This window comes from Canis lupus, chromosome 5 (assembly GCF_011100685.1).
Source record: "Canis lupus familiaris isolate Mischka breed German Shepherd chromosome 5, alternate assembly UU_Cfam_GSD_1.0, whole genome shotgun sequence".
Taxonomy (NCBI): Eukaryota; Metazoa; Chordata; class Mammalia; order Carnivora; family Canidae; genus Canis; species Canis lupus.
In genome coordinates this window covers 56,840,042-56,867,319 of record NC_049226.1, presented here as the reverse complement: position 1 = coordinate 56,867,319, position 27,278 = coordinate 56,840,042, and the positions used below count along the sequence as shown (strand labels likewise).

Here is a 27,278-nt window from a genome sequence, read left to right as displayed (position 1 = left end):
CTGTCCCTCCCGTGCTTCTGGGGCAGGCTCCTTGAGCCCCTGAAGGCGTCCTGAGCCCCTCTTCTGTGTCTGCTGCCCATCTGTGTCATTTGAATCCTGGGATCCACCTCGTACCTCCAGGTGTTTGGAGGTACACGGCACCCCAAACTCCGTATCTGGCCTTTTTCTCCCTGGTAGTCCTTACAGTTCTGGCTGGAAAGGGCACTTCAGGGCCAAGTGTGAGCTGAGTGGGGCCCAGACAGTGGGCAGATGGGGGGCAGGGGTGTAGCCATCACCTCTGGGTGTTTGAACAGCAGTGATTTTTTTTTAAAGATTTTATTTATTCATGAAAGACGCAGAGAGGGAGAGAGGGAGAGAGAGAGAGAGAGAGGCAGGCTCAGAGACGTAGGCAGAGGGAGAAGCAGGCTCCATGCAGGGAGCCCGAACTGGGACTCGATCCTGGGTCTCCAGGATCACACCCTGGGCTGAAGGCGGTGCTAAACTGCTGAGCCACCTGGGCTGCCCAACAGCAGTGATTCTTGGGAAACTTCATTTATTGACACTTGGGCTCTCAGGGGGTGCCAGGGACCCCAGAGCAACAAATAGGCCTTTTGGGGAGCCCCGGGAGGAGGCTCAGTTAGGACAAGGCAAGCTGTTCTGCTAAGGTGCACTTCTCTTCACATTGCACCCACTTAGGGCCTGGGATTATGGAGGCAGCAGGAAAAGGAAGCGTGTCACAGAGGCCTCAGGCCACTCTGTGAGCTCTGCATGGCCAGGTGAACGGCTCCACTGTGGCAGGGAGGAGAGCCGGAACGCTCTGGGAAAGCACCAATGAGCCACATCAAGAACTGAGAGATAATGTGGAGGGCAGGGGACCTGTAGGCAGGGGTTTGCAGGGTGGATGGGGTGTCCAGAAAGGGTAGGGTACAGAAGCCTGGGTGTGTGTAGGGGGAGCGTATCAGGAAATGTGTAGTAGCCTGAATGCTAGCAGGGCACACAGCCCTGACCCCAAAGGTGTGTGTATCTTACAAAGACCTGGGTGTACTCAGCTTGGCCCAGGCAGCCACTGAACCCCCACCCCAAAGGAGGCTAGTTTTCTTCCTTCCCCAGCCTTTTGATGGCAGAGCCAACAGACCCAGCTGCACAGCAGGCAATGGCTGAGCTTGGCCAGCTGTGAGGATTGATCACCAGATGTGCTGGGAGGGGACCTAGGGTCCCTAGGCACATGGTGACAAGTGCTTCTTGACTTTGGTCTGGGGGCCCCATATTCCAGGCCACAGCAGCAAGATCATGTGTGTGGGGGGGTGGGGGGTGGAGGAAATGGGGGGTGGGGTGGAGTGAGGGGTACAACAGGGGTGGGGTGGGTGGTTTGTGAATGATGGACAGGTGAGTCCCTGGCCCCAGGCCTGCTGCCTGGCCTGAGCAACCGCCCGGTGCATAGTGCCCTCTAGTGGTACTGTGACTTCTGACTTCCGGCCCCCCCCCCCATCTGGACAACAGACCCCTGTTGACCCCAGGTCCCACCAGCACTCCGAGGCAGGACAGAGAATGGGTTCCAGCCAGTCAGAAGGAGGGCATTTGTGAGCTGGGGAAACTATTTGGAGAGGTGAGGGCAGGGGAAAGAAAGGGAGCAAATGAGGAGTTGTGCAAGCTGGCCAGGAGGTGGGGTGGTGGGTGGGGGGCAGAGGTGGAGAAGGCATTATGACTGGCCCTGGACACAGTGGTGGCAGGAGGCTTAGACACGTCAGAGGCCCTGCATCTCCCTGTGGCCTTAGGGCTGGGCCCAGGAGGAATGGGGACACCTGAAGCCATGCAGGGACTGGCCAGGGTAGGGCCAGTGCTGGTTGAGCTCGTTCTTCAGGGCTGTGCTGCCATGGCCACGTCCCCTCACCCATGGCCTAGGTCCTCCAGGCCTCAGTGTCTGGCCTTTGGGAAAGTTAGGGGCGGTGGCGGCAGTGGGGAGCGGAGCCCAAGTGCTATGCAGGCCCCTGAGAGGGGCGATGCCCTGAGGGGTGAGGGCAGCCCCAGGGGCAGCCTCTGTGGGTGTGAGCGAGTTCTCCCCTCCATGGGCATCCAGACCCTCTCCTGGGGATCACAGAGTCAGGCAGCAGGGATCGCGGGAGTTGTGGGGCTGCAGGAGGGTCCCAGTAAGTGAGGGACACGGGGTGGTCTGGAGGAGCCCTGAAACTGCTGACTCTCCCGGATAGAGGCAGCCCCATGAGGGCAGAGGCGGCGGCTGTGGGGAGCTCATCACCTCCAGCAGCCCCCTCCCCCGAGGACAGAGGGCAGGACGCTGGGTCCAGGGGAGCCCCCGCGGGAGCGCCTGGGGCCATCCATCGGCGCAGAGGCCCGTCTCTAACAAAGTAGTCTTTATAGGTCCCGAGGGGGCGCTGGTGGCCCGGCGCTAGGAGCCGCGGTGGCCCGCGCTCCTGCGCTCCTCGCGCTCCTCCTCCGCCAGCCGCGCGCAGGGCTCAGGCGCCGGGTCCGCGCTCTGGGCGCCGTCCGGGCCCAGGCCGGGTGCCCGGGGCCTCTGCTCCGAGTGGGGCCGCCCGTGCGCGCCGCGGGGGCTCCGGGGCAGCGCGGGCCTGCGAGCGCCCGGCCTGTCTGCGGCGCGGGTCGGAGGTGGCGCCGAGCAGTCGGCCTCGCACGCGGCCCGGGGCGGCGGGGGCCGGAGGGCGCTGCGGGAGCCCCCCAGGCGCGGCCACAGGTCTGTCTCACCGTTGTGCAGGAGCACGAAGCGGCGCTGTGAGAGCAGAGGCAGCATCTTCTGGTTGCGCAGGCTCTTCTGGAAGGTCTCCAATGCCAGGTCTGGGGGAGGGGGTGAGTGGGGGCATTGTTGGAGGGGACGGGGAGGGGCGTCACGGTTCGGGGCTGGGGCGGAGGTTCTGCACGCAGAGGAGGTGAGGGAGCGGGTGGAGATCAGGTGCGGTAGGCACCCGGGTAGTGGGGAGGTCCGGCAGGGGTGCCTTTCTTCTGTGGGGCCCGAGGGCATCGGAGAGCTAAGCTTGTGGGCACCTGAATTTGGGAAGAGAGTGGGATGGCACATCCAAGGCTGGGCAAACTGCCTGCTGGAGGTTTGTAGGGGCTGCACAAGGGCCTCACCCAGGGTCTCCACGATCACGCCTGGAATCACCTCCTTCAGGACTTCACAGTTGGTGTGCAGAGCGGGGTTGGAGTTCATCTCCAGCAGCCACACCTGGCCCAACACTGGTTAGCATCCGTCCCCACACATCACCTGGCCAACAGGAGGCTGAGGCCCTGGCCCCCATAAGGCCTAGTGATCCCAGGCAGTCCACTTCTTTTGTGTGGCCTCACTCCTATTTGCTCAGGGGGCTAAGGCTCTTGCTGGGCCTGCAGGATCTTGGGGAGGGGGGTTTGGGGGTGTGTGTCTGACTGCAGACTCCACCCCATGGGCTTGTCTGAGGGGTTTGGGTATAGACAGGTGGCCCCTGCCTCCTTGCACCTGCCTACCAAAGCCCACTTGCCCCAGGAAACCTCAGCGGTACCTTGAAGTTCTCATCAATCAAGAAGTCACAGCCAATGAGGTCGAAGTAACCCAGCTTGCAGTGGAGCTTGGCCTTGACAGCCTGGAAGCAGTGGGCCATGATCTGCTGCATCCGCTTCTGTGAGTGGAGCAGGGAGGGGGTGACTGGATGTCACCCCTTGATTATACCTCCCAGGCCTGAGCAGCCACAGCCACACCCCTCACTTGCGCTCCCATCTGTGCCCCCTCACCTGTGCTCCCACCTATGCCCTCACCTCACCTGCATAGCTACACCTGCTCACACTTTCACACTGAGTCACAGGCTCACAGCTAGAAACTCATTCACTCTTGTTTTATCCCTGCAGCAAACATGTGGAGCTCCTCCCTCATGGCAGGTACCGGAGATATGAACGGAGAGAACTTTGAGCAGCTCAGTTGTAGCAGGAGAGATAGAAAACAAATGTGATACATGAGTCACTGCATAGTTTGTGCAGCATATCAAGCAATAAGTGCTGATGAAGAACATGAAGTGGGGTTAGGTGTTGGGAGGGTTCTGAGGTGGTTGTTGTAAAAAGGGCATGGGGTATTGGTCTCATTGAGGAAATAGTGATCGGACTGAAGACTGAATGGAAAGTCTGTGAGGTAGGGGATGGGGAATTTGGGGGAAGAGCAACAGCTGTAAGTGTGAGCATGCCCAAGGTATTGGGGAAACAGTGAGGCTGCTGGGGCTGTAGCAAGCTGGAGGGGCAGCAGGAAATGAGTCCAAAGTGGTGCCAGTCACATCATGGGGGCATGGGAACCACCTTCTTTTAAGGCTGATATCAGAGCTGCTGGGAGGTGGACCAGAGGAGGGGCATAACTAATTCATGCCCTAATAGAGTCTACTGGCTGCTGTGCTGAGAGAAATGGAGGGGACATGAGGAAGATGCAATTATCTACCTACCTTAAGCAGGTAGAGCTGATGGGCTGGATTCTGAATATACTTTGAGGTAGAGCTAACCTGATTGGTTTATGAATGGGTTATGAGCCTCAGAGTTCTCCCTAAGTGTTTGGTCTGAGACTCTGGAAGGATGAAGTCCCCCATCAACTGAGAAGAGAAGGAGAACCATGGAGTCTGGGAGGCTTATGAGCTTGCAGATGGGGTGTTGATAGGCCCTGGGATATAAGGCTCAAGTTCAGGAGAGAGGTCAGGGCTAGATGTTTAATTGTGGAGCCAAGAGACTTTCATCACCAATGGGTGCAGATAAAGAGCAGAGCCCTAGGCCTCCAGAGAGCAGTAGCTGGGACATGGGGGGCCAGCACAGGGGGCCAAGAGGGAGTGGGCAAGGTCCTGGAAGCCATAGGGAAAGAATACCGGAGAATGAACAGTTGTGTCCAAATTGGCTGACAGATGGGACAAAGAGGACTGGGAACTGATGTCTGGGTTTGGCAACATGGAGGTCACTTGTGACATCAGTGAGTGTTTCAGTGGCACCCTAGGAAGAAGCCTCATCGGAGTGGGTCAAGGGCTCAGCAAAATGGCAGAGGAAGGACATCTGAAAATAAATCACTCCATGAAAGTCACACACACACACACACACACACACACACACACACACACACACAAGAACCTGCAAAAGTAATCAGAATCAACTGTTTCAGAACTCTGGAAATTAATCAAAGGCTTACAACAAACTGAGTAGTGCTTACAAAAGAAAAATCTTGCGGTGCCTGGGTGGCTCAGTTGGTTAAGTGTCTGCCTTTGGCTTGGCTTGTGATCCCAGGCTCCTGGGATCAAGTCCCACATTGGGCTCCCTGCTCAAAGGGGAGCCTGCTTTTCCCTCTTCCACTTGCCCTGCTTATGCTTTCTGTCAAATAAATAAAATCTTTAAAAAGAGAAAAATCTTGAATCTTGGTAAGAAGAGCAAGCTTTGTAGCATTTTAACTTGCCATAATTTTATCCCCTACTTCCTAGCTCAGTGCTAGACTTGAAAAAAGTCTAAATTCTCAGTACTGGAGATGACAGAATGTACTTGATTTGCAAAGAATTGTAGCTATTTGTTGTGTGCTTTCTGCTGGCCCCCAGAAGACCTCACTTGAAAATAACTAAAGAAGAATATGAGAATGATTTCTTATCAAATAGAGTATCAGTGAAGAGACGGAAATTATAAAAGGAAACTACAAAGAATTTCTGGATTTAAAAAGTATAGTAAACGGGCAGCCTGGGTGGCTCAGCGGTTGAGTGCCTGCCTTTGGCCCAGGGCGTGATCCTGGAGACCTGGGATTGAGTCCCACATTGGGCCCCCTGCATGGAGCCTGCTTCTCCCTTTGCCTCTCTCTGTCTCTCATGAACATATAAATTAAATCTTAAAAAAAAGAGAAGTATAATAAATGAAAAATGGAATTCACTAGAGGAACTTAATAGTAGATTTGAATTGTTTGAAGATAGGTCAATTGAGATTATCCAGTCTGAGGAACAGAAAAAAGGAATGAAGAAAAGTAAACAAAGCTACAGAGACTTGTAAGACACCATCAAGCAGACCAACATAGATAATGGGAGTCCCAGAAGAAGAGAGTCACAGGCAGGAAGAATAGTTGAAGAAATAATGGTAGAAAACTTTCCAAATTTGATTTAAAAAAAAAAATAGTCTATACACCCAAGAAGGTCAGTGAGCTCCAGTTAGGATAAACGCAGAGATCCACTATACCATAAGCAAACTTTCAAAAGACAGACTATTGAAATCAAGAGAGAAGTGATGAGTCACAAGGGATCCTTGACAGGATACACAGCCAACTTCTCATCAGAAACCATGGATTCCAGAGGACATGGGATGACATATTCAGAGGCTGAAAGGAAAAGCTGTTATCCAGGGATTCTATATCTGGCAAAACTATTCTTCAGAAATGAAGCAGAAATCAAGACGTTCCTAGATTTTAAAAACCAGAGGTTATCACTAGTAGAACTGCCTTAGGGTCCTTTCAAGCTGAAATGAAAGGACACTAGATGATAAATTGAATTCACATGAAAAAATAAAGAGCATAGTTAAATTTAAAAGCCATATATACATGAATTTTTGGTAATTCTTTTTTTCTTTTATTTAAAAAACAACTCAATAAAGTAAAAATTATAAATCAATGTTGATGGCCACACAATATATAGAGCTGTAATTTGTGACAGTAACAGATAAAGGGAGGGAAAGAACTATATAGGAACAAGGTTTTTTTTTTTTAATACTATGGATATTAACATGGTATTAATTGAAACTAAATTGATATAAATTAAGATTTTAATGGTAATCCTCAGGGCAACAACAAAGAATAATTAAAAGTGGAACAATGGAAAGAGGTATATCATGCAAACAGTATCAAAAGAGCTGGAATGGCTTTACTAATATCAGAGAAAATAAAGAAAAGGACACTGTAAAATGATAGATCCAGAAGATGTAATAATTGTAAACATACGTGCACCTATCAACAGAGCCTCAATATACATGAAGCAAAAACAGAATTGAAGGACAAAATGGACAATTCAATAATAATAGTTGGAGACTTCAATACCCCACTTTCAGTGTTGAATAGAACGTTTAAACTGAAGATGAACAGGAAAGAGAAAACTCAAACAGCAGTGTAAACCAAGTAGACCTTAACAGACATCTACAGAACACTCCTTCCACAATAGCAGAATGCATATTCTTCTCAAGTGCACATTGACTATTCTCCAGGACAGACAATATGTTGGGACATACAGCAAGTTTCAATGATTATGGAAGGGTGCATATCACACCAAGTATTTGCTCTGACCACAATGGAATGAAATTGAAAATCAACAAGAGAGGGCAGCCTGAGTGACTCAGCGGTTTAGCACTGCCTTCAGCCCAGGGCGTGATCCTGGAGACCCAGGGTCGAGTCCCATGTCAGGCTTCCTGCATGGAACCTGCTTCTCCCTCTGCCTATGTCTCTGCCCCCACCCCCCGTGTCTCTCATGAATAAATAAACAAAATCTTTAAAAAAAAATCAACGAGACGGAGAATTGGAAAATTTACAAGTCTGCGGAAATTAAACAGCACACTCTTTAGTAACAAATGAAATGAAAATAGAACATACAAAATCTCATGCAATCCGGTAAAATCAGTTCTTAGGGGGAAATTTATGGCTGTAAACACATATAAAAAAAAAGAGATCTCAAATCAATAACCTAGCTTTTAACCCTAATAAATTAGAAAAAGAAGAGAAAATCCAAAGCAAGCAGAAGGAAGGAAAATAATAAAGATTAGAGTGGCTACAAATGAAATAGAGAATAGAAAAACCACGGAGAAAATAGATGAAACCAAAAGCTGATTCATTGAAAAGACTGACAAAACAGACATACTCTTAGCTAGATTGACCAAGAAAATGAAGACTCAAGAAATCAAGAAAGAAAGACCTTATGTGGAGACGAAAATAATTATAAAAATGATTATAATTGTTCATAGGATGCTATGCCAAGCAAATTAGATAACTTGAAAGAAATGGACAAAGTAACAAGCTTGACCCAATAAGAAATAGAAAATCTGAATAACTTATAACAAGTAAAAGTTGAATTAGTCATTCAAAAAACCTTCCCACAAAGAAAAGCCCAGGAGAAGGTGGCTTCACTGGTGAATTCTTCCAAACATTGAAAGAATTAACAGTAACCTTTCACAAGCTTTCCAAAAAACAGAAGAAAAGAAACACACCTCAAACCAGACAAACATGCAAGAGAGTGCTATAGACCAATACTGCTTATGTGTGTAGACCAAAAATACTCATTGAAGTACTAGCAAATTAAATCCAGTAGCATATTTAAAGGTTAATATATCACTTCTGAGTTTGATTTATGCCAGAAATGCAAGAGTAATACAGGAAAATCAGTCAATGTAATACAACACATTCATAGAATGGATGAAGCAAGAGCTATCAAAACAGTGTGTGCTGGCACACACAGCAATGGGATAGAATTGATAGAAATAAACCCAGACATACCTAATCAATTGATTTTCGTTAATGTGCCAAGGACAGTCTCTTTGACAAGTGGTGCAGGAAAGCTGGACATCCACACACAAAAGAATAAAGTTGAGTCCCTCACACCATATGCAAAAATTAACTCAAAATGAGGCAATGACCTAACTGTAAGAGCTAAAATGGTAATACTTTTCGAAGAAAACACAGATACAAATCTCTATGACTTTGGATTTGGCAATGGATTTTTAGATATGAAATTGAAGGTATGAATAACAAAGAAAAAATAGATGAATTGGGTGTCTTCAAAATTGAAAACTTTTGTGGAAGGAAAAGGACATTATCAAAAAAGTGAAAAGATAACTCACAGAATGGGGAAAATATATGCAAATCACATTTTTGATAAGGGTCTAGTATCTGGAATCTGTAAAAAGCTCTTATAGCCTAACAAAGAAAAATGGACAAATGATCTGAATAGACATTTTTCTAAAACAGACTTACAAATGGCCAATAAGCATGTGAGAAAATGCCCAACATGATCATTAGGGAAATGTAAATCAAAACCATCATGAGATACCACTTCACACCCACTGGATGACTAAAGAGGAAGGAAGGAAGGGAGGGAAAAAAACAAGTGTTGGTGAGAATATGGAGAAATTGTACCCTTCTACATCACTGGTGGGAATGTGAAATATGGCAGCCCCTATGGAAAACAGTTGGCAGTTCCTCAAAATGTTAAACATAAGTTACCACGTTACCTCACAGTAGCATTCCTAGCTATGTATCCAAGAGAACTGAAACTATGTTCATGCAAAAACTTGCACATGAATATTCACAGCAGCATTACTCATAATAGACAAAAAATGGGAGCAACCTATGTCCATCATCAGGTGACAAATGTTTATCCAAACAAATTGTACATCCCTATGATGAAATATTACTGAGTCACAAAAAGGAATGGAGTACTGACATATGCAGGAAAGGCCACATATTGTATGATTCCATTATTATGAAATGTCCAGAATTGGGGGAGATGATGGGGAGTGTCTGATAATGGGTGTGGCCCTTTCTGTTTGACGATCCAGGTGGTGATCATAGCACAACTTTGTGAATATACTAAAAATTCCTGAACTGCACACTTTAAAATGGTGAATTTCATGTTGTGTAAATTATCAAGGGTGGGAGGAGAGGGAAGGAGTGGAGAGGAGGGGGGAGGAGGAGGGAGGGAAGGAAGAAGTGGGGAGGGCGGGTAACTGGCGACTCGTTCGAGAGGCCAGCTGCCATACTCAGAAGCTCACATGCAGAGACACACTTGACACACACTAGCACAGACACAGCCCCCAGGACTGTCTGAGCACCTTGTGTCCAGTGGCCCTGCCGCCCCGACCATAAGGGGTCTTGACCCTGAGCCCCCTCCCACAGGCTGGTGTTGGGGAGGAGCACACAAACCGTGAAGGTGGTGAAGACCCAGTCTCTGGGGAGCCCCTTGGTCTTCCTAAACTTGTCATTGATGTGGCGGTTGAGGCGGTCCATGCTCCACACTGTGTCCTCTTTGAGCAGCACGTACAGGGGGCTCTTCTTCTGCATAAACTGAGGGGAGTACAGCACCTGGAGACCACCATCCCAGGATGCCCAGACCCTCCAGTGACCCTCTCAACCACCAAGTCTCCCACAGATCCTCCTGGAAGGCCCCATGTGGACCCTTCTCATTAAGAACTTTCCATAGAAACCTCTGCCCACAGGGGTCTCTTTGCTGAGCTCCTCATGGAGACCCCTCCCAACTGCACTTCCCAGGCTCCACCTCTACCCAGGGCCCACCTGGCTCCACCCTTCCCCTCCATGACCACACCCCACCGTGACCTCTCAGGGCCTGGTCCTGCCCTAATTGTGCCCACTCTTTGTCCATCCCTGAACCCATCTCCCCAGAGAAGGCCTGGCGTCCAGCGGCCTCTCACCATCAAAGAGAGTGGGCCACTTCTGGGTCTGAGCTTCTGCCCATACCTGAACTCTTCTCTGTGTTCCAAGCAATGGTTGTGTCCCCAGGCTGCAGAGACGGCCCTCATCTATGGGCTACCCTTACCTGGTTAGTCAGGTGGCCACTGAGATCGCTGGAGTGGGGGTCATAAAGGCTGAGGGTGAGGCGGGCGTAGCCATGGCCAAAGAAGACCATGTAGGGCATGGCGCAGGCAATGAGCAGGTAGGAGCGCACATCAAACTTCTTCCCATCCAGTAGCAGTGGATTCTGGATGTACCTGGGGGGACGCATGGGGGTTGAGTACATGGCCAGCCTAGTTTGTATTCCCTTGCCCTCACTTGGGCCTAGACCACTTCCTCAGCACCAGTTGTCCCGGGTGTGATCTGTGGGCCCTTTCTTCTGAAGGGACATTTCTGAGCCTGAACAGCTCAGGGAATTGGGAGGGAAGACCTGGCCCCTGAATCTCAGCCCTCTGCACATGTCTGAGGTGCCCCAAGGTGCGGTTTTCACTAGATGCCCTGAGGGTGGGAGCAGACTGGGCCCCGTGGGCAGGGAGGACTGCCTGGAAGAGGGAGCAAGGGAGGGGTGGTCAGCTCTGGCTCCAGGCCTGACGGCTGGGGCTGGCTGGGCTGGCTGGGCTGGGGTTGGGGGAGACGCTGGCCTTCCTGCAGGACAGAGAGGCAGGGCCCAGGCTTGGCCTATGTCCAGGAACCTGTGTGTGTGTGTGTGTGTGTGTGTGTATAGAGGAGCAGGCATCTCCTCTGCAACCTGGACAAGATGTGACACCCTCACCTCTGCTGGCTATACAGACAGCCCCATTCCATGACCAAGGACTCCTCTATGGGCCCTGTGGTCCCCCCAGCCCTCCCAGGCACCAGAGGGGCGCATGGTCAGCCCCAGCCTGAATGTCACCTTTGCACGACCCGCGCCTGAGGCGCCCTGAATGGCATCTTGCGGTAGATGGGGTCGTCCTCGATGCTCTGGGCCTTGACTTGCAGAGCAGCGACCTCCTCCTGGTTCCGGAGCAGAAAGATGCCTTTGCCCTGGTTGGAGGCAGTGGGCTTGCAGATCCATATCTGATTTTCTGTAGGAACAGCTGCGTGAGCTCCAGGTTAGCCTCGCCCCACTCTGACCACGCCTGTCACGGCCCTGGCCACGCCCCGGGGTGACCACACCCATGCTCCAACTGCCCTCCAGGCCATGGTCCCGCCCCTCCCCCCGGCTCCACCCTTCCCCTCCATGGCCACGACCCCCGTGACCTCGCAGGGTCCTGCCCTGCCCTAATCCTGCCTGGTCCTTGTCCATCCCTGAACCCATCTCCCCAGAGCAGGCCTGGCGTCCAGCCTCCTCTCACCATCAAAGAGGGTGAAAAAAGCCTCTCTGTCATCCCTGATGTCCAGACGGTAGGTCTCTGGGAAAAATTCTTCCATTTTCAGGACCCTAGGGGAGCAGGGAGGTGGGGTGGGGTCGAAGGGCGGGCTGTCCCCTCCCCCCAGCTAGGCCAGCCAGCCTCACTAGGGGACTGACCTGCGGGAGCAGGGGGACAGTATCCATGGGAAAGCTGGTTGCCTCTGCCCCACAAGCCAACGCCTGCACCTGCTGTTCCCTTGCCAGGAGCAGTGTTTTCTGGGTCCTTGTAACCTGGCCTCTCTACAGGCTGTAGGCTGCCTCACCCACACCCTGGCCCCTCTCCCACCTCACCGGTGCACTCCAACCCACACCGGCTCAGGCACTGTGAGCGGACAGTTGAGAGCTGTGTCCCCAGGCCAGGACGGTGTCCAGCATGCAGTGAGTGGTCTGCATAGGTCCCTGAACATGCTTGCCTAGTCCACACCTCATCCTCTGTCTTAGGGGTGCCCTTAACCCCTTGTCGTTGACCATCAGGCCATCCTTCCATCTAGGGCGGAATGGCTCAGCATCTACCTCTGTGGCCAGAGGTGTTCTGGGCTGTTCCATGTAAGCTCCTCAAGGAAAAATGCTGCGTCCTTTCTAGATCTGTACCCCAGGGGGGACACAGGGCCTGGCCTGAGTGGCTACTTAGTAGTGTATGGAGAATGGATTGGTGGGTGTCTGGAGAAGTGAATAGATGGCGATGTGGATAGGTGGGTAGTTGTATAAATGGATTTTGGAAGTAGGTAGATGGGCCAGTGTTCCGGTAGATAGATGCCTGGAGGGAGTAGACTAGAGTTGTTGAAATGGGTAGTTGTTGAAATAGGTGGATAGCTGGATATGTACAGGTAAAGGTGATGTCATGGATGGCCGGGTAAGCAGGTAGGCTGCCTGCCTGGTGGGGGTGGACGGGGAGGCAGATTAGTGGACAGTTGTTCATGCACAACTGTGTGGTGGGTATGGGAGGATTGGGGGAACAGTTGTGGGTGGGTGGACGACAGTGGGTGTGTGTACAGATCACTGGGTGGTCCATGGGGGTAGGTAGATGCAGTGGATGGCAGGCAAGGAGACAGAACGGTGAGTGGATGGATTCCAGGGAGGGTCAGGACCAGTGACGGACCTGTTGGATGGGGTGCATATGGAGCCTAGAAGAGGACAGTGAATGGGTTCATGGGACAGGGTATGTGGACGACGTATTATTGCTCTGAAGGACACAGGGATATGTGGTGGGTTGATGGTGGGTGCCCTGGGGGACGAGGGCAGGCTTACTTGGCCTGGGCACATAGTGATGTCTTGTGGATCTTGTTCACAACCCTTGAGTATTCCCTCAGGGCACTGAGCAGCCCGATCTTGGTGGTGAGGAGCTTGTTGTTCGGAATCTGGTACAGCAGCTGCTCACCTGATACGGCAAAGTCCTGGCTGGCATGCAGAGCTGTGGGCCAGGGCTGCCCAGGCCACCACAGCCTCCCACCATGGCCTCCACCTCCCAGAATGGAAGACAATGGCATCCCTTTGCCCCTGGTTCAGGACCAGAAGGATTTTGCTGGCTGCAGGCCAGAGCCCGTGGCCCCTCCCCTGCTACCTTCCCGGAAGCTGTAGTAGTTGTCTCTGCACTTGACCTCACACCACTTCAGCTTATAGTCCTCTCGCCGGCTGTCCTGGATGCGCTGCCAGCCCTTGCTCTTGCAGTAGGAGCTGATTCTGCAGGGGCACGGGGCAGCGGTGACCCTGGGGGTCTCAGGGACCTGGGAGTGGGTAAGCATGCTGGGGGTGGGGATGTGGAGGCTGGGCTGGGCCTTGAGCCTGACTCCCCAACACCCCCCACTCACATGGAGGCCCCATTGGTCCCTCCAATGTAGAAGTAGGGCCCCTGCCCAGTGCTGTGTGGCTGCTTCTCCCCCTCCAACAGGTGTCTCTCCAGGAGAGTGGTCCGAGGCCTGGCAACATCAGTGTCATCCAGGAGGTCTGTGGCCAGGTGGGAGGGGTTGCGGTCAGAGGCTCTGGCCTGGCTGGAGGCTCTCCTGTCCCTTAGCCCTGCCCCAAGCCCACCTGCATCTTGTCCCAGCTGGCTCAGCGAGTGTAGGAGCTGCTCCTCTTGGATGCTCCTCATTGGTCTCTCATGGGCCCAGCCTGTGAACAGGGTGGGGTCCGAGGGGGGGCGCTGGGGGAGGTGCCCATCCTGAATCTGGCCATCCTGCCTGTTTCTAGCAGCTTCTGGGCAGTTCCCCCAGTCATCTGGGCTCATTTCAGCCTAGGCTGAGTCCTGACCAGTGGGCCTGAACCTATCTTGGGCCAGCAGGCAGTCATCACCATTTAGGGCCAGACTTGGAGTGGGCAGGGTCCCTGCTTACCAACAGGGCAGGGACTCCATGCAGGGGAGGGCTAGGGTGTGAGGCTGGACCTGGGAGGAGACATGGTGCTGGGATGTGCTCAGGAGGGTCACAATGTCTATCATGATGTCATGGATGACCCACATCAGGCAAGGGAAATGGGGCCAGGCTGTCCTGGACAGAGGCTGGGTTCTGGGGCAGGCAGGGGCCATGCCTGCTATGGCTGCCCATCAGGGTGGTGCCCCCAGACTATGGAGGGCAGCTGTGCTCCCTCCCTGTGCCTGTTCAGACCCCAGTCGTGCTGCCCTCTGCCCTGCTCAGCTGGCCTGGACCTCATACCCAGTGCATGGCCTTCTTCTGGCCGCTCGCCCAGAGAATGGCTATATGTGGTCTGCCCATGGGACTGCTTTCCTTGGGGATGGGATGCCTGCCCCAGCGAGGCACTGGCTGGAGGATGGGGGTGGAGCCAAGCTGGGAGCTGCATTCACCTGGCCCTCGGGGGTGGCTCTGCCGGACCCCCGCCATCCTGGACCGCTTGCCTCTCTTCCCACTAACATGGGTCCGAGTGGGTGGCCCCCGACGGTGGATGAAGCGGCTATGGCTGTGGGCTGCAGGCATGGAAACCCCGGGGCAAGGGCACCTCTGGGAGGACACCACCCCAACCCGTCTGTGGGGCCTCTGGGCCATCTGTGGTCCTAGCCCTGGGGAGGAGTGCCTCCTGGCGTCCTGGACGTGGGCTTCAGCTTGCGGCGGGCTCCTGTCTCTGTGGTGACTGTGGTGCCTGGTGCCCTGTGGAGGCAGGGCCATCTGTACATCCTGTTTATCCCAGGCGAGGCTTTCTCTGCAGGGACCGTCTGTCTGGCTTTGCCATGCTTGGCCTCGGTGGTGCCGGCTGTAAGGAGGGCTGCTGTCAGGTCTCTGTGGGCCTGGAGGGGTATGCTGGCCCTAGGTGGGGTGCCTCCCCGGAGCTGAGGTGGCTCTGCAACATGAGGCCTGGCAGTCAGGTGTCCAGATCATCCTCACTGCTGCTCCAGGCCCTGCTCCAATGGCCATGTCCCCTTCTAAGCACCCTTTCCCATGCGGCCAACTTGGGAACATTTCAGGGAATTTTAGCCATTTATTAATGGTCCCCTCCCAATTTGGGGGCTGCTTGGGAGGTAGGGACTTTCTAAAGCATTGAAAACACGGAAGGGGGAGAAAGGCGAGCACACTGTAGAGTCGGCAAGACAAAGCAGGTGCCAGCAGAGAGTCGTCCCTCAGAAAGGACGATCATTTTGCAGACAAACCAGCTGGTCAGCCAAGAAACAGGCTAGTCAATCCCCATGTAGGACAGAAGAGGGATAAAGTGTGAAGAGCTGTCATCCTGACTATGGGAGCTGGGCTGGTGGCTGAGGGTGGGCAGAGTGATTGTGGACAACCCCAAATCCCTTGCCTCAGTCTTGGCCTACGCAGAATGAGAGGTTTCCTTGGAGGAGGCTAAATGTGGGTGCTGGCCCCGGCCCGGCATGGCTGGGGGGTCACAAGCCTGCTGAAAGCAGGGAGAATACCTGTGGGTGCCATCTCCACATGGGCTGGAAGACCCTGGCCCCCTCCACAAGGTGCCCAGAACCCAGCAGCAAGTCCCAGGAGTCCTGCTGGGGGGCATAGGAACCCCCACCCAACATACTAATCTTCAGTACCATCCCTCAGCACTCATGGGTGAGTGGCCCCAAAGTCAACACGCATCTGACAGAGACCTTCACAGGTGTGAGAGCCCCACACACGGTCACGCACACAGATAGTGTGAGTGCGTGGGAGACACGGGACCCAAGGGAGCCTACCCTTGGAAGGTGCTAGGTGGTGAAGAGGAGACTGGCTTCCTGAAAGGGGGTTGGCTGCAGGCACAACAAAGGGACAGGGGTGAGAGGGCTCGTGGAGATGGAAAACGCAATGGAACGGTCGGAAGTTCTGGGAGAGAGCGCAGGAAGAACGAAGAGATGGCAGAAGGATGAAAATGGAGCTAAGCTGGCATCTGCGGGCGCCAGACTGGCAGGAGCCCCGAGAGGTGGAGGGGCTAGGGGGCTGCATGTCAGAGCACCTGGGCCAGTTCCCGGGCAGCCCGGCCAGTGCATCTGGGCCTCACTTTGTTCATCTGTAATGCAGGCCGGCAGTGGCCACAGCCTAACCGGGGCAGCTGTGAGGATGGTCACATGTCAACGAGGACTTGCCGGGGCATTTGGGCGTGACTTGGGAAGAGCAGGAAGACAGCAGGTGTAGAACAGGGTGATGGTGAGCTCTGGACAGAGCAGACTGCGTGCAGTGGAGCGAACCTGTCCTCCACCATCCAAAGCTGATGGATATGTGAGCACAGCAGAGATGGGGCTGCACCTGAGCTGGCTTCCCTAACTTTATGTGGACGTCTGAAGGCCCTGGTTATACCTCTTCACTTTTAGGGAAGACCTACGTTAGGACCTGCTTTTACAAAGAAAGGTGAAAAGGGGAAACGGTGTGTTCCTATTTCCACGAGTCCTCTAGGGCCAATGAGCAGCCGGCTGGGCCTGCCCATTCCTTCCTGGGGCACACCCACATCCTGCGTCCAGCCCTCTGGGCTTCTCTCGATTTGGGTTTTGCATCCACTAGCAAGACGTATCCTAAGGTTTCAGAAAAGCCTAAGAGAAGTTATTTTAGGGTCTGGGAATGCTAAGATTTTTTTTCCATATAAATTAATGGCACTTGGCTTTTTGCTTTGCGCCATCTCAGCTTACGAAAGCCTTCATAGGAGTGCTCTGCTGCTAGTGGGAAAACCTAGGTTTATTACTTTCACAGAGAAGTAAGCCATGAGTTATTGTTTCTTGTCATTGAAGTTAACAGAGATTAAGGGCAGAAAAAGGGACTGTGGGTGGGCACGCAGGCGGTGCATTGTGGTGTCTGCACAAGGCTGGTGGAGTGACAGGTGGGCATGTGGTGCGGGTGTCAGACCTCCCGGCTCCGTGAGCCTTCTGCCTTAGCGCTTGCACTTTTCAGGGTTTCTCTGGACATAATTCTAAATACAGAGACAAAGCTTTGTGGTCAGAGACGTTGAGGGCATGCGTTGATCCCACGGGTGAAGGATGGCCACCAGACAAGACAGGGCTGTGGAAGCAGGGACCGCACTGCCGGGGGCAGGGGACAGCTCGACTCTACAGTAAATTTTGAAATAAACTTTTTACCTGGTGAGGTAAAAAGACCGGCAGGAAGCAGCACCCTGGTGTGATGAAAGGAAGACCCCGGTGAACCTGCAGAACATGTCCAAGCAAAGGAGATGTCAGGGTCCTGCCTGCGTCTTCTCCTCAGACACACGAGTGCCGTCATAGGTGCTGGGAGGTGCTGACACTGTTGGGTGGGTTGGGGCCTCCTGGCTGGGGGTGGACTCTCTGGGAGGGCGGCCTGTGTGGGGCTGGTCCGGGAAGACAGACCTAGTTCTGGGCAAGGGGGCTCGTCCTGAGGAGCCACCACCCCCAGAAGGTGCACTCCTCTCGGCCTGGCCCGAGGGCTCGTGATCCTCATGCAGCAGCTCTGGGGGTGTGGGTCGCCCCCAGAGGGGGCTCATCTCAGTCAGGACTCCCCTCTCCTGACCCTCCTTCATCTCCCTTCTGCTCCTGGGCAGAGTCCTGAGAGAACCCACGGGGTCTCCGGTGGAGAGGGTGCACAGGACGGTGGCCACGGCCCTCACGCCCAGCAAGGACTCGCGCCGCTGGCCCACCTCTCCCTCTTACCTGCCCAGCAAAGTGGTGTGAGTCCTCTGCCGGGGGAACAACAGTGGTGGCCTGGCAACAGTCTCTGGGCAACAGCAACCCTGTGGCCCAGAGGTGAGGGGAGCAGGGCAGGCACAGGAGGCCAGGCTCTGAGGGGAGCTGGGCAGGGGGCTGTGGGAGGGAGGGAGGATGGGGCTTGGCCAGAGCCAGAGCCATGGTGTGCATGGTCCCCACCTGGGCCTTGGGTCCTCCACAGGAGCACCCCGCAGCCTTCCGAAGACCCCCAAATCCATGGTAGGACCCCAGGACCTGACCCTGTGCTCTTTCATCTCCTGTCACTACAGCCTCTCCTGTGTAGTGTCAGCCCTCCGGTCACACAGCCTCATTACCCTCAGAGTGTCCTGTGGGTCTCAAGGCTGTGTCTGCCTATGGTACCCTAACTTGTGGGGCTGGAGGGTGGCCCCCAAATGAGCCCATGTCTGAAGCCCCAGAACCTGCAGATGTGACCTTACTTGGAAAAAGGGTATTTGCTGATGTGGTCAAGGATCTTGAAGGGAGATCCTCCTGGATTAGCTGGAGGCCCTGCATCCTCACAAGAGGGAGAAAGAGAGAGGAGACCCGGGAGAAACCACGTGAAGACGGGAGCAGGGGCTGGTGTGGCCACAGCCCAGGGAGGCTGGAAGGGCAGGAGGGGGTGTCCCCTAGAGATGGGAGAGAGTGCCCCCCGCCCCCACCTGCATCTCTGACTTGTGCCTCCTGGACTGTGAGAGAATACATTTCTGTGATTTCAAGCCCCCCGTCTGTGGTTATTGGTCACATGGCCCCAGGAGACAAACATATCCCTTAAACTGCTCCTTTTGAGGTCCTGTGGATGACCCCCACAATGGCGAGGCCTCTCTGACTCCACACAGAGGCTGATGCACCCCCAGGCTCCTTGCCTGTTTGTGCCAGTGCTGGGGGCTCCAGGGGTCCGTCCTGCTGGACTATGGTCTCTGACTCTGCCCTGAGGTGGCCGTGCATCAGCCTGGATGTCAGAGAGCTCATCCAGCCAAGCCCCCAGCCTGGGCCTGCTGGGGCAGCGGTGGGTATGGGGAGTGGGGCCCCTGGTCTTCTTGGTGGCCTGAGCACAGAACCCCCTCCAGAATCTGTGCTCCCTCCCCATATCAACTCTGGGGGCCCAGGCCCCTTGGAGGCACCCAGGCTGGGCCAGCCCACCACCCTGGGTCCCCAGCCTTTGCCGACACAAGATCTTGAACTCCAAAACCCTGCCTCATAACCTGTCCAACTGGATGGTGTGGGCGCCGCCCCAGCCTTTCTCATGATGATAATGGCCTGGGGCTGGGCACGTCACTGCGCATCTGCACCCTGGAGCGAAGCAGGGGAATCATTAACTTGCCATGGGGCAAGTGGGCAGCCCAGGGCCTCCAGGCTGGGGGCCGAGCCCTTCCTGCAGGGCTGGGGGTGCAGGGGAACGGCCCAGCCACTTCCTGCCTGGTTGTGTAGTTGGTGACTTTGCTGGGACCAGGCTGTGCCACCTGGACACTGGGCCTGGAAGTCCTCCTGTCTGATGGCGTGCAGCCCCTGGCCTCTGGTACTTCTGCTTGGCTCCTGCAGGTGTCTGCATGGCCCTCTTGGACATCTGCTCCTAGAGGCCTTCCTGGGCCACTGTAACCCCACTCCCCCACCCAAGCACCACCTTCTTGACTGCCCAGGCAGCCCTCCTAGTTGACAGGCCCTGCCTCCCAGCCTCATCACCATTGCCCCTCCTTCTCAGGCATGTTCCTCTTCCCCACAGTATGCAGGATTGTGCGAATCTGCAAAAGGTTCTCAGGAGAGATTTGGTAATGGAAGGAGAGAAGGTGGGGAGGAGCTTCCCCAGAGTCCCCAGAGGTCCCCTCCTCCTCGACTCTGGCTGCTGAGCACTTGGGCCAGACGTAGACCCTAGGACCTAATTAGAATTCTTAAGGGAAGGAAGGGGCTTTAGGGGTCAGCCCTGAGGCTGAGGATGGATTAGCATCCAGAAGTTTGGTTTGAGGATTACTTTAGACAGGGGACATGTGCATGAGTACCTAGTGGGTAGAGGAGAGGGGAGCAGGGAGGGGGCTTCAGGGTGGGAGCCCAAGATTAAGGGCTGCCTGCCCTTCGACCCCCATGGTGATGGTCTGGCACCCGGAGGGTGCTCCCTAAGCTCTGGAGATGGGCCTGTGGGGACCGGGTGGGGCCCTGGGCTAAGGCTGTAGAAGAAGCAAAGGTGGCCTGCACCCCCTCCACTACCCATCTCACCCTTTCCCCGAGCTTCTTGCTCTAGGCAGAGGGGTAGGGTCTTATCCAGGGGGTCTCTGCGCCAGCAGTCTGCAGTGTCCTGGTGCTGCCTGGGGCGAGGGGCAGAGCATGGGTGCGCTGCTGGCTCTGCATGCCCTGCCTTGCCCTGGGTTGGAAGTTTGAAGATCTGGGGCTGCTTTGGTCTTGTCGTCCTCAGGCCCCGCTCTGCCGGGCTCAGGTGTGTAGAGGGGTGAGGGGTGAGGTCACTTCCCTGGAGAGGGCTCTAGGCGGGGCTCCAGGAGAGTGACTGACTATGGCCCCTGGGCTGGTTTCTGGCTTCAGGGCAGTGCCGACAGCACAGTACGGTGTCTGCCTCACCTGCTGGCAGACCCTCAGGGTGGGGCCGCTGGACCCTGCAGCCCCACTCACCCACACACCTGAGAGGAAGAGAAGCCAGCCACCTCCATACCTCACACCCTTTATTATGCAGAGAATCCGTCATGGCTATGACAGAAAGGCCAAAGCCTGGGAAGGGCTCCCTGGTCTGGGTCATGGCCTGGGTCACAGCGGCTGGGGAGGACCCTGCCTGACCTGTGCCCTGCAGGGGACACAGGGGCCCCGGGCCTGGGCAGGTGTGCACCGCCTGGCTCAGCCACGAGCGGGCCCACAGGCCTCGTCCTCCCCCTGGTGTCCCCGCAGGGGCTCCTCCTCGGCGGTGGTCAGGCCATGGATGAACGGCATTACCAGACAGTATTAGACACCAGAACCCAGATCTAACCGTGTCTGGTAAGACGCCCATCAGCAGGCTGTGGTGCGGGCGGCCTCCAGGCGGTGGCACTTCCAGGACAGGAGTGCGCTGCCCATCCTGCAGCACCCTGAGGAAGCAGTGAAACCTCGTGAGACCCCCAACCCTTCTGAGTTGCAGAGTGGTCCCCAGGAGCCACTATCCCCTGGTGTCTGGCTGGAGCCTCCCAGGACCTGTGTTGCCCGGGGCTGCCCTGAAGAGGCCTTTCCCACAGATCCAAGCCCCAGCAGCCCCAGCAGCCTCTAGGTGCGTGTGTCTGTGGGTGTAGCTGGGGAGCGGGCAATCTGATTTCCCTGCACTTGACTCTGAGTATGCTCACTGTGGCACCCTCACCAGGTTCCTGAATGGTTCTTGGCTGGTTAATGAGTAACAATGAGGCCAGGGACAGACCCCTCCTCCCTCCCAAGAGGCCCGCTGGGACCCAGTGCAGGGTGGGGTTCCCTGGGCCCAGAAGGGCCGCCCCTGTGCAAGTCAGCTGGGCAGGCCTGGAGACCGGCGTCCTGGCTTCAGATCAAAAAGATAAAACAAAGGCCATCCCGGCCTCACTGATTTTGGACAATGTTCTCATTCTCAACTGCAACACCGTGGGGGCTGGTGGGGGGAGAGGGAGACTCTGTCCTCGTTGGGAAACAGCACAGCGTGTCTACTACATTCCGCCTGTGGGTTTGGGCCGGGGCACCTGCCACACCTTTGTCCTTCCTGCATCTCTGGCTGACCAAGGGAGTGAGTTCCCCTTTGTAGGGTAACAGTCCTGATGTGAGAGAGGTCACTGCCCATGGCTGGCCCTGCTTGGCTGGGGCTTCTAAGGGCCGGGCTAGCTCCCAGAGGGCCGGCCAGGGTGCCCCAGGACCCACAATGGGACGTCTGACCCTGCACGGTGGGCAGGAGGGGCTGAGAAGGGAAGAAGGGCATGCTGCCTGCTGCCAGCTCCATACCAGCCAGAAAATACATTTCTGTGGCTGCTGACCCCGTCCCAACATCTGTTTGTGCTGAAAGCTCTCAGCCTAGCCATAGCATGTGCACTGGGCAAGGCAGGCAGGGTGGGGTGTGGGCCAGGCCCCCAGGACGATATTGGTGTCTTGGACAGGACTGGTGGTCCTCTCCAGCCCTGGAGTCCTAATCCTCCTGGTCTCTCCCAGGTATCAGAGCACTCTGAGAACTCTGCTCAGAGGGAGAATCGGGGCCCCCGGCCTGGGCTCAGTGGGACAGCAAAGGGGTGCCCGCTTGCAGGTGGGTTGGGCTGTGGTGCTGAGACAGGCCTGTCGACCCATCCCTGAGCCAGCCCTGGGCCTTGGCCCATCTGTGGAGGCCAAGAGCTCAGGACGGGGTGTCCTCGGGCTGCTTCCTGGTGGGCAGGCAGTGGGTCACCTTTGAACATCGTTACCAGACAGTGTTAGAGTCAAGCCAAGAAATCCAGCACTGTCCGGTAAGATGCCCACAGAGGCCCAGGTGCGCCTCGGCCCGAGGACAGGGACAGACTTCTGGGGTCCACCCCTGGGTAGGCAGGGTTCAGATGGAAGTGGGTGAGGATCCCTGTGATCCCTGTGTGGGGAGGCCTCCCTGCAGAGCAAGGAGACCTGGGGCTAGAGCTGCTGCCAGTCTGCAAGGTGGCCCTCCCACCCCGGGGCCACCCCGGGGCCCAGGCTGCCTTTGCCCTCCAGACGCTTTGTTGTCGCCTGCTCAGTCCACACCTGCCAGGTGTGGTGGCAGCACCTGCTTGGGGACTGTGGGCAGAGCCCAGATACCTGAGCGTCCTAATCCAGGATCAGCCTGGGTTGGGGGTTGCTCAGTGCAGCTGCAGGACAGCTTTCCTTCTGGGGGGCCAAGAAGGAGTGCTGGGATACATCTGGGCCCGGGGGAGGGGTCATGTTTCTGCCCCATAGCCCCACCTGGCAGGATGGGATGTGGGAACTTTGAGTGGGTGGGCTGACTCTGTGGGTATCTGCTGGGGAGCTGTGGCCTGCAGAGAGCTTGCGTGGGGAGAGGGAGGGGCGTGGGGGCTGAGTGGGGGAGGGCGGCCCCGTCGTTGCGCGCAGGGCCCCGCCGTCATCATTACCAGGCAGTATTAGAGACCTGACACCATCCAATGCTGCCCAGTAAGATGGCGATGGCCGCCCCCTATTGGGTCTGGGGGCCGCCCAGCTGGGGACTCAATGGGAGGTGATCAGCAGCCTGACCTAGAACCAAGTCCTCTTGGGGCACAGAGGTGGGGAGGAATCTGAGAGGGATGGGGTCTCAGGAGAGGCCCCAGTGCCAGGCAGACCACAGCTCTAAGGACCAAGCATGGGAAGGCTGGACTGCAGTGCCAGGAAACCCTCAAAGGCCAGGACCCCAAGGTGACCTCCTGCCCAGCCAGCCCTGCCGGGCTCAGCGGGGCCATCAGCTCTCAGTGTAGGGTGAATACCAAGGAGAGCCAGATGTCCTGGCCACAGGAGGGTGGTCCCAGGGAAAGGCCTGGACATCAGGCCCGGCCCCCTCAGGGTCCAGGTGAATGTGAATGTGAGTGTGTCTAAGACCAGGAGGACTGCTGAGGCCGGACAATGAGCCTCTGTCTCCTGGACGCCACCCTAACGGCTGCCGCCAGCCCAGCCCCCTCCTGCCCTTGTCAAGGGCGTGGAAGGGTGTTGGGACAAGGATGGAGCAGGCCACGGCTCCCGAGGCAGGAGGGTACCAGGGGCCCCCTCAGGACCCATCCCCCATGCAGGGCAGGAGCTCCTCAGGGCCAGATCCTGCACCCTGCTCACCAGCCAGGTCACAGATGGCTCTGTGTGCCCGCCCCACTGCTCCGAGGCCCTGTGGTTCTGGCCGCTGTTGGCTGTGCGGTCTGAGGGTGAGCTGGCAGTGGGCCTGAAGGAGGGTGTAAGAGTGCAGTCACTCCTGCTCCCGAGCACAGAACACAGGATGACAACTGCAGCCCCCGGCCCCCGAACAATGCCTGCACAGGCCAGGCCAGTCCTTGGAGTTCAGAGTGGGGTCAAGGAGGCGGGCAGCTCCATGCCCACACCTGGGGCCCCTGCCCTGGAAAAACAGAGGAGGCTCTTCCTCCCTCTGCCTCTTCTCTGCCTGCCACACGTGACACCTGGACCCGGAGAGAGGGCCAGAGCAGCTCAAGTTTTCCAGCACCTTCCACCCACAGAGGCTGTAGGGAGGGGGTGTAGGCCCATGCCCATTCCCCCCAGGCTGTCCAGCTGACCACAACAAAGACTGTGTCCACTTGCCTGGCCAAGGCCGAGTTCTCTGGCTTTGTCCTTGGGAATGGCCAACATTTCTGAGGGGACCCGACCCTAATGTAGGCCGTTTTGGGGGGACAGGTGAGATGCCTGCCCTCCACCTGGGAAGGAGGCCTCCAGGTGAGTATGTCCAGGCTCAGGGGATGGACCTCACTGTCAGGCTCCTGCCCTGTGCCCCTGTCACCACCTCCCACCCGTCCTGGCTCCATACGTCACCTTTCAAGGTCTCTCTCATGGACCCTGTAAAATCAGTGTGCTGGAGGTAGGCAATTTCACCTTTCTCTGAGCTAAGTGAAACCATCTCAACTTTGCTTTCAGAGGTGAGTTAAATTTCAGCTCCACTCTCGGCTGCCAGGCTACAGGGGGAGGCAGTGGGGGGTTGGGTATCCAGGGTCCCTCCCTCATAGCCAGCCCACAGTGCACAGACTGGCCTCCCGCTGGGTGGCCTCTGGAGCCAGGGCCTGGAGTCCCTAGTGTCCTTGGCCACTCCGGGCCGGCCCAACTTTGGGAGCGCCAGAGACCCTGGAGTCCCCACAGGCCCAGAGATGGCCTGGCTGAGAGCCTGGTGAATAGGCCTCCCCAGCTGTTTGCTGCCCACCATCAGCCCTACCTTCTCACCTGGGAGGTGAAGAGGTGCGTGGACGGACACGCGGACAGACACGGGGACAGAGCCGGGGCAGGTCGGGGGGAGGTGGGCGGCAGAGTGCTCCCTCCTAAGTTCCAGGATAGAATCCCACTCTCTTCCTGAACCCAGAACCTGGCCTTGGCCTCTGATTGCGGCTGAGTGCGAGGTCAAGAGCCCAAGCGTCCCACGTCTGGGGCAGACAGGAGTGGCAAGTTTTATGGGGTGATACGCAAAAAGTGAAAATAACCCTCCCAGTCTCAGACTGCCTAAATGGAGCTTTCTCTGCCAGATGTCGCAGGGGGAAGCCAGCCTTATGTCGGTCCCGGATGTGGGGTCTGGTTAATCATCACCATCCCAAGCAGGCTCAGCTCGGAAAAATCAAGGAATGAATCAAGAAGCCCAGAGCAGCACCCTCCAGGCTCCTCTCCCACCGGCCCTTGGCCGTCCCACCTACACGGGCACAGAGCTGGGTGGGGAACGCGATCCTGGCGATCCTGGCGTGAAAACCTAACTTGCGGGGTAACCTGCCTGACGGGCCTTAATCAACGTTGAGGGCCGCACACAGAACAAAGCCCTGAAACCCAACCCCTGTGTGCTGCGCAGATCAGCCCGCAGGCCCGGAGGCCGCTGGGGGTGAGGGGCGGCGAGCGCTGGCCCGACTACACCCGGGCGCTTCCTGCACGGCCGCCATTTCCCGCACACGGAGGGAGGGCACGGCGGGCACCGGCTCGCAGCCCTCCCGGGGCGCGCCCACCGTCGGCCAGCCGGGGGCACAGAGGCTCCTCGGGGTGGGGGACCCCTTTAGGCCATTCACTTCCTCTCAGACTCGCCAGAGACGGTCTTACGCGCTGGTTTTGCAGAGAAGGCATTTGCAAATGACCAAAATGTCGGAAAAGTAACAGTGGACGGTGTCCCTATCTTACAGCTGTTTTGCACTTTCATAAAGGAAATGCTTTGCACTTATTTTGGCCAATTCGACACCCTGCCAATTGCTCTGACTTGTAAGCATTTCATCTGGGTTACTAGAAAAAAACAAAACAAAACAGACCTAAATTTTCAGACAGCCTAAAAAAGGCCTAGAATGCTCCCACTGGATTAATGAAAACATGGTATTTCTGTGCCCTAAACGAACCATGAGCTCTGCATTATGCCCCAGACAGTTAGCATCTCCTCGCAGCAATGTTATCACCTCTAGAAAAGCCAGTGACTCGGATCTGTGGGAGCCGCTCTGGGGCAGCCACGCGGCAAGTTCAAAGCCGGGCACACACCGCTGAGGTGGCGGGGCCGCACTCTGCTCCGGCTCGGGTCTGTGGGCCGTGACCACAGACACAGCCGAGGACCTGCCCCAGCAGGGGTGTTGGGTGAGGGGCTGGCCCGCACCTTCTCCGAGGTGGTTCCGGCTTTGTTGGCGCCTCAGACGCAGGCGTGAAAGGCCTGAATCCAGGTCAGACCGGCTCTGATCCCGAGCCCTGCTCGCCAGAGCCAAGCCCTTCCCTCCGAGAGCAAACTGCGGAATCCCACCCCGGAGCCCCCCCACCAGGCCCTTCCCCGCACCCTGCGCCAGCCGAGGAAACAAGGGGCCTTGGGAGCTGGCACATCGGCGGCCAGCAGGGGAGCTTTCCAGAAGGTCCCGTCACCAGGCGGAAGGCGGGAACCCTGGCAGCCAGTGACCATGAGCTGCCTTCAGGGTGGCTAGAGGACACCCACTGCCTGGCTGCTTCCGCCCGCCGACCTCAGCGGCCCCGGCCAGCCTGAGACAGCTCTGCAGCCCACAGCCCTCATGCTCAGCCAGAGGGGCACCTCCTTGGAGGGGAAGGATCACCCTGGCCCGCGTCTGAGCCCGTTGGCCACCGTCACTCTGTCTGCCCTGGGTCAGCCAGCCACTCGAAGGACTCTCCCCACACAGCAGCCTCCTCAGGCTGCTGGCCGCCGCCTCCCGGCTTGCCTGCCCCAACAGGTCTTGCACCTGAAGGACGGCGGGAGGCCGCTCCCCGACCCCGGCCGGCAGCCTGGCCTGCAGCCTGGCCTGCACGTTCCGCACTGTCCCTGCATCCAGGACCCCCCAGGCCTCAGAACAGACATCAGAGAAGCTTTGGCACCAGTCACCCCGAATACCTGTCAGCCCGTGGTGAACCGCCTGGGTGCCCAGGTTTGGCTTCTGCCCAACCTGCCCCCAACCAAGATCCAAACTCGGAGCGGCTTGGAGGCGGGCGAGGACTGCCGGCCTCCTGGAAAAGACCAGCTTCCTGCCTCCCGCAGCTCAGGCTCCTCACAAAGGGAACTCTTAGGTTTACACGTGTGCAGGTGGACAGCTGGCCTGGTCTTTCAGGGAAGTTTGGAGAGCGACGGGGAACAATGGAGGCTGTGGCGGGTCCTTCTGCAGCTGTGAAGGGCAGGGCAGGGAAGAGACGGTGGCCCCAGGCTCGCCTTACATGTAGGGCCTCACCCCGCCCCATGCAGGTGCCTGCTCACTGCCGACCAATCTCTGCTCCTGGCCGCCGACAGGTGTGTCCCCTGGGCTCCCATAGGC

At 56.4% G+C, this 27,278-nt stretch overlaps 1 protein-coding gene and 3 non-coding genes across 5 annotated transcripts; all 4 read right to left on the bottom strand.

Annotated features, from left to right (window-relative positions):
• Positions 1-515: 515 nt before the first annotated feature.
• TTLL10 (tubulin tyrosine ligase like 10) lies at positions 516-27,226 on the bottom strand. Of its 2 annotated transcripts, XM_038537571.1 has the most exons (16): positions 26,864-27,226; positions 17,848-17,997; positions 17,302-17,367; positions 14,602-15,005; positions 13,833-13,913; positions 13,613-13,748; positions 13,366-13,484; positions 13,053-13,182; positions 11,749-11,834; positions 11,307-11,478; positions 10,500-10,671; positions 9,869-10,009; positions 3,486-3,602; positions 3,082-3,175; positions 2,698-2,787; positions 516-796 (listed from the first exon to the last, which is right to left on the bottom strand). In XM_038537571.1, exons 1-16 carry the CDS (start codon positions 27,202-27,204, stop codon positions 714-716), a joined length of 2,382 nt encoding a protein of 793 aa, XP_038393499.1. In that variant the 5' UTR covers positions 27,205-27,226; the 3' UTR covers positions 516-713. The 2 variants fall into 2 exon arrangements, with proteins under 2 accessions (XP_038393499.1, XP_038393500.1); XM_038537572.1 differs by lacking the exons at positions 17,848-17,997; positions 26,864-27,226 and adding an exon at positions 17,548-17,750 and having other exon boundaries at positions 11,307-11,490.
• Positions 20,812-20,896, bottom strand: MIR429 (microRNA mir-429). Its single transcript, NR_049213.1, has one exon. It is a non-coding gene; the product is annotated as a microRNA mir-429 (primary transcript).
• Positions 22,253-22,342, bottom strand: MIR200A (microRNA mir-200a). Its single transcript, NR_049455.1, has one exon. It is a non-coding gene; the product is annotated as a microRNA mir-200a (primary transcript).
• MIR200B (microRNA mir-200b) lies at positions 22,926-23,005 on the bottom strand. The gene has a single exon (NR_049454.1). It is a non-coding gene; the product is annotated as a microRNA mir-200b (primary transcript).
• Positions 27,227-27,278: the final 52 nt, after the last annotated feature.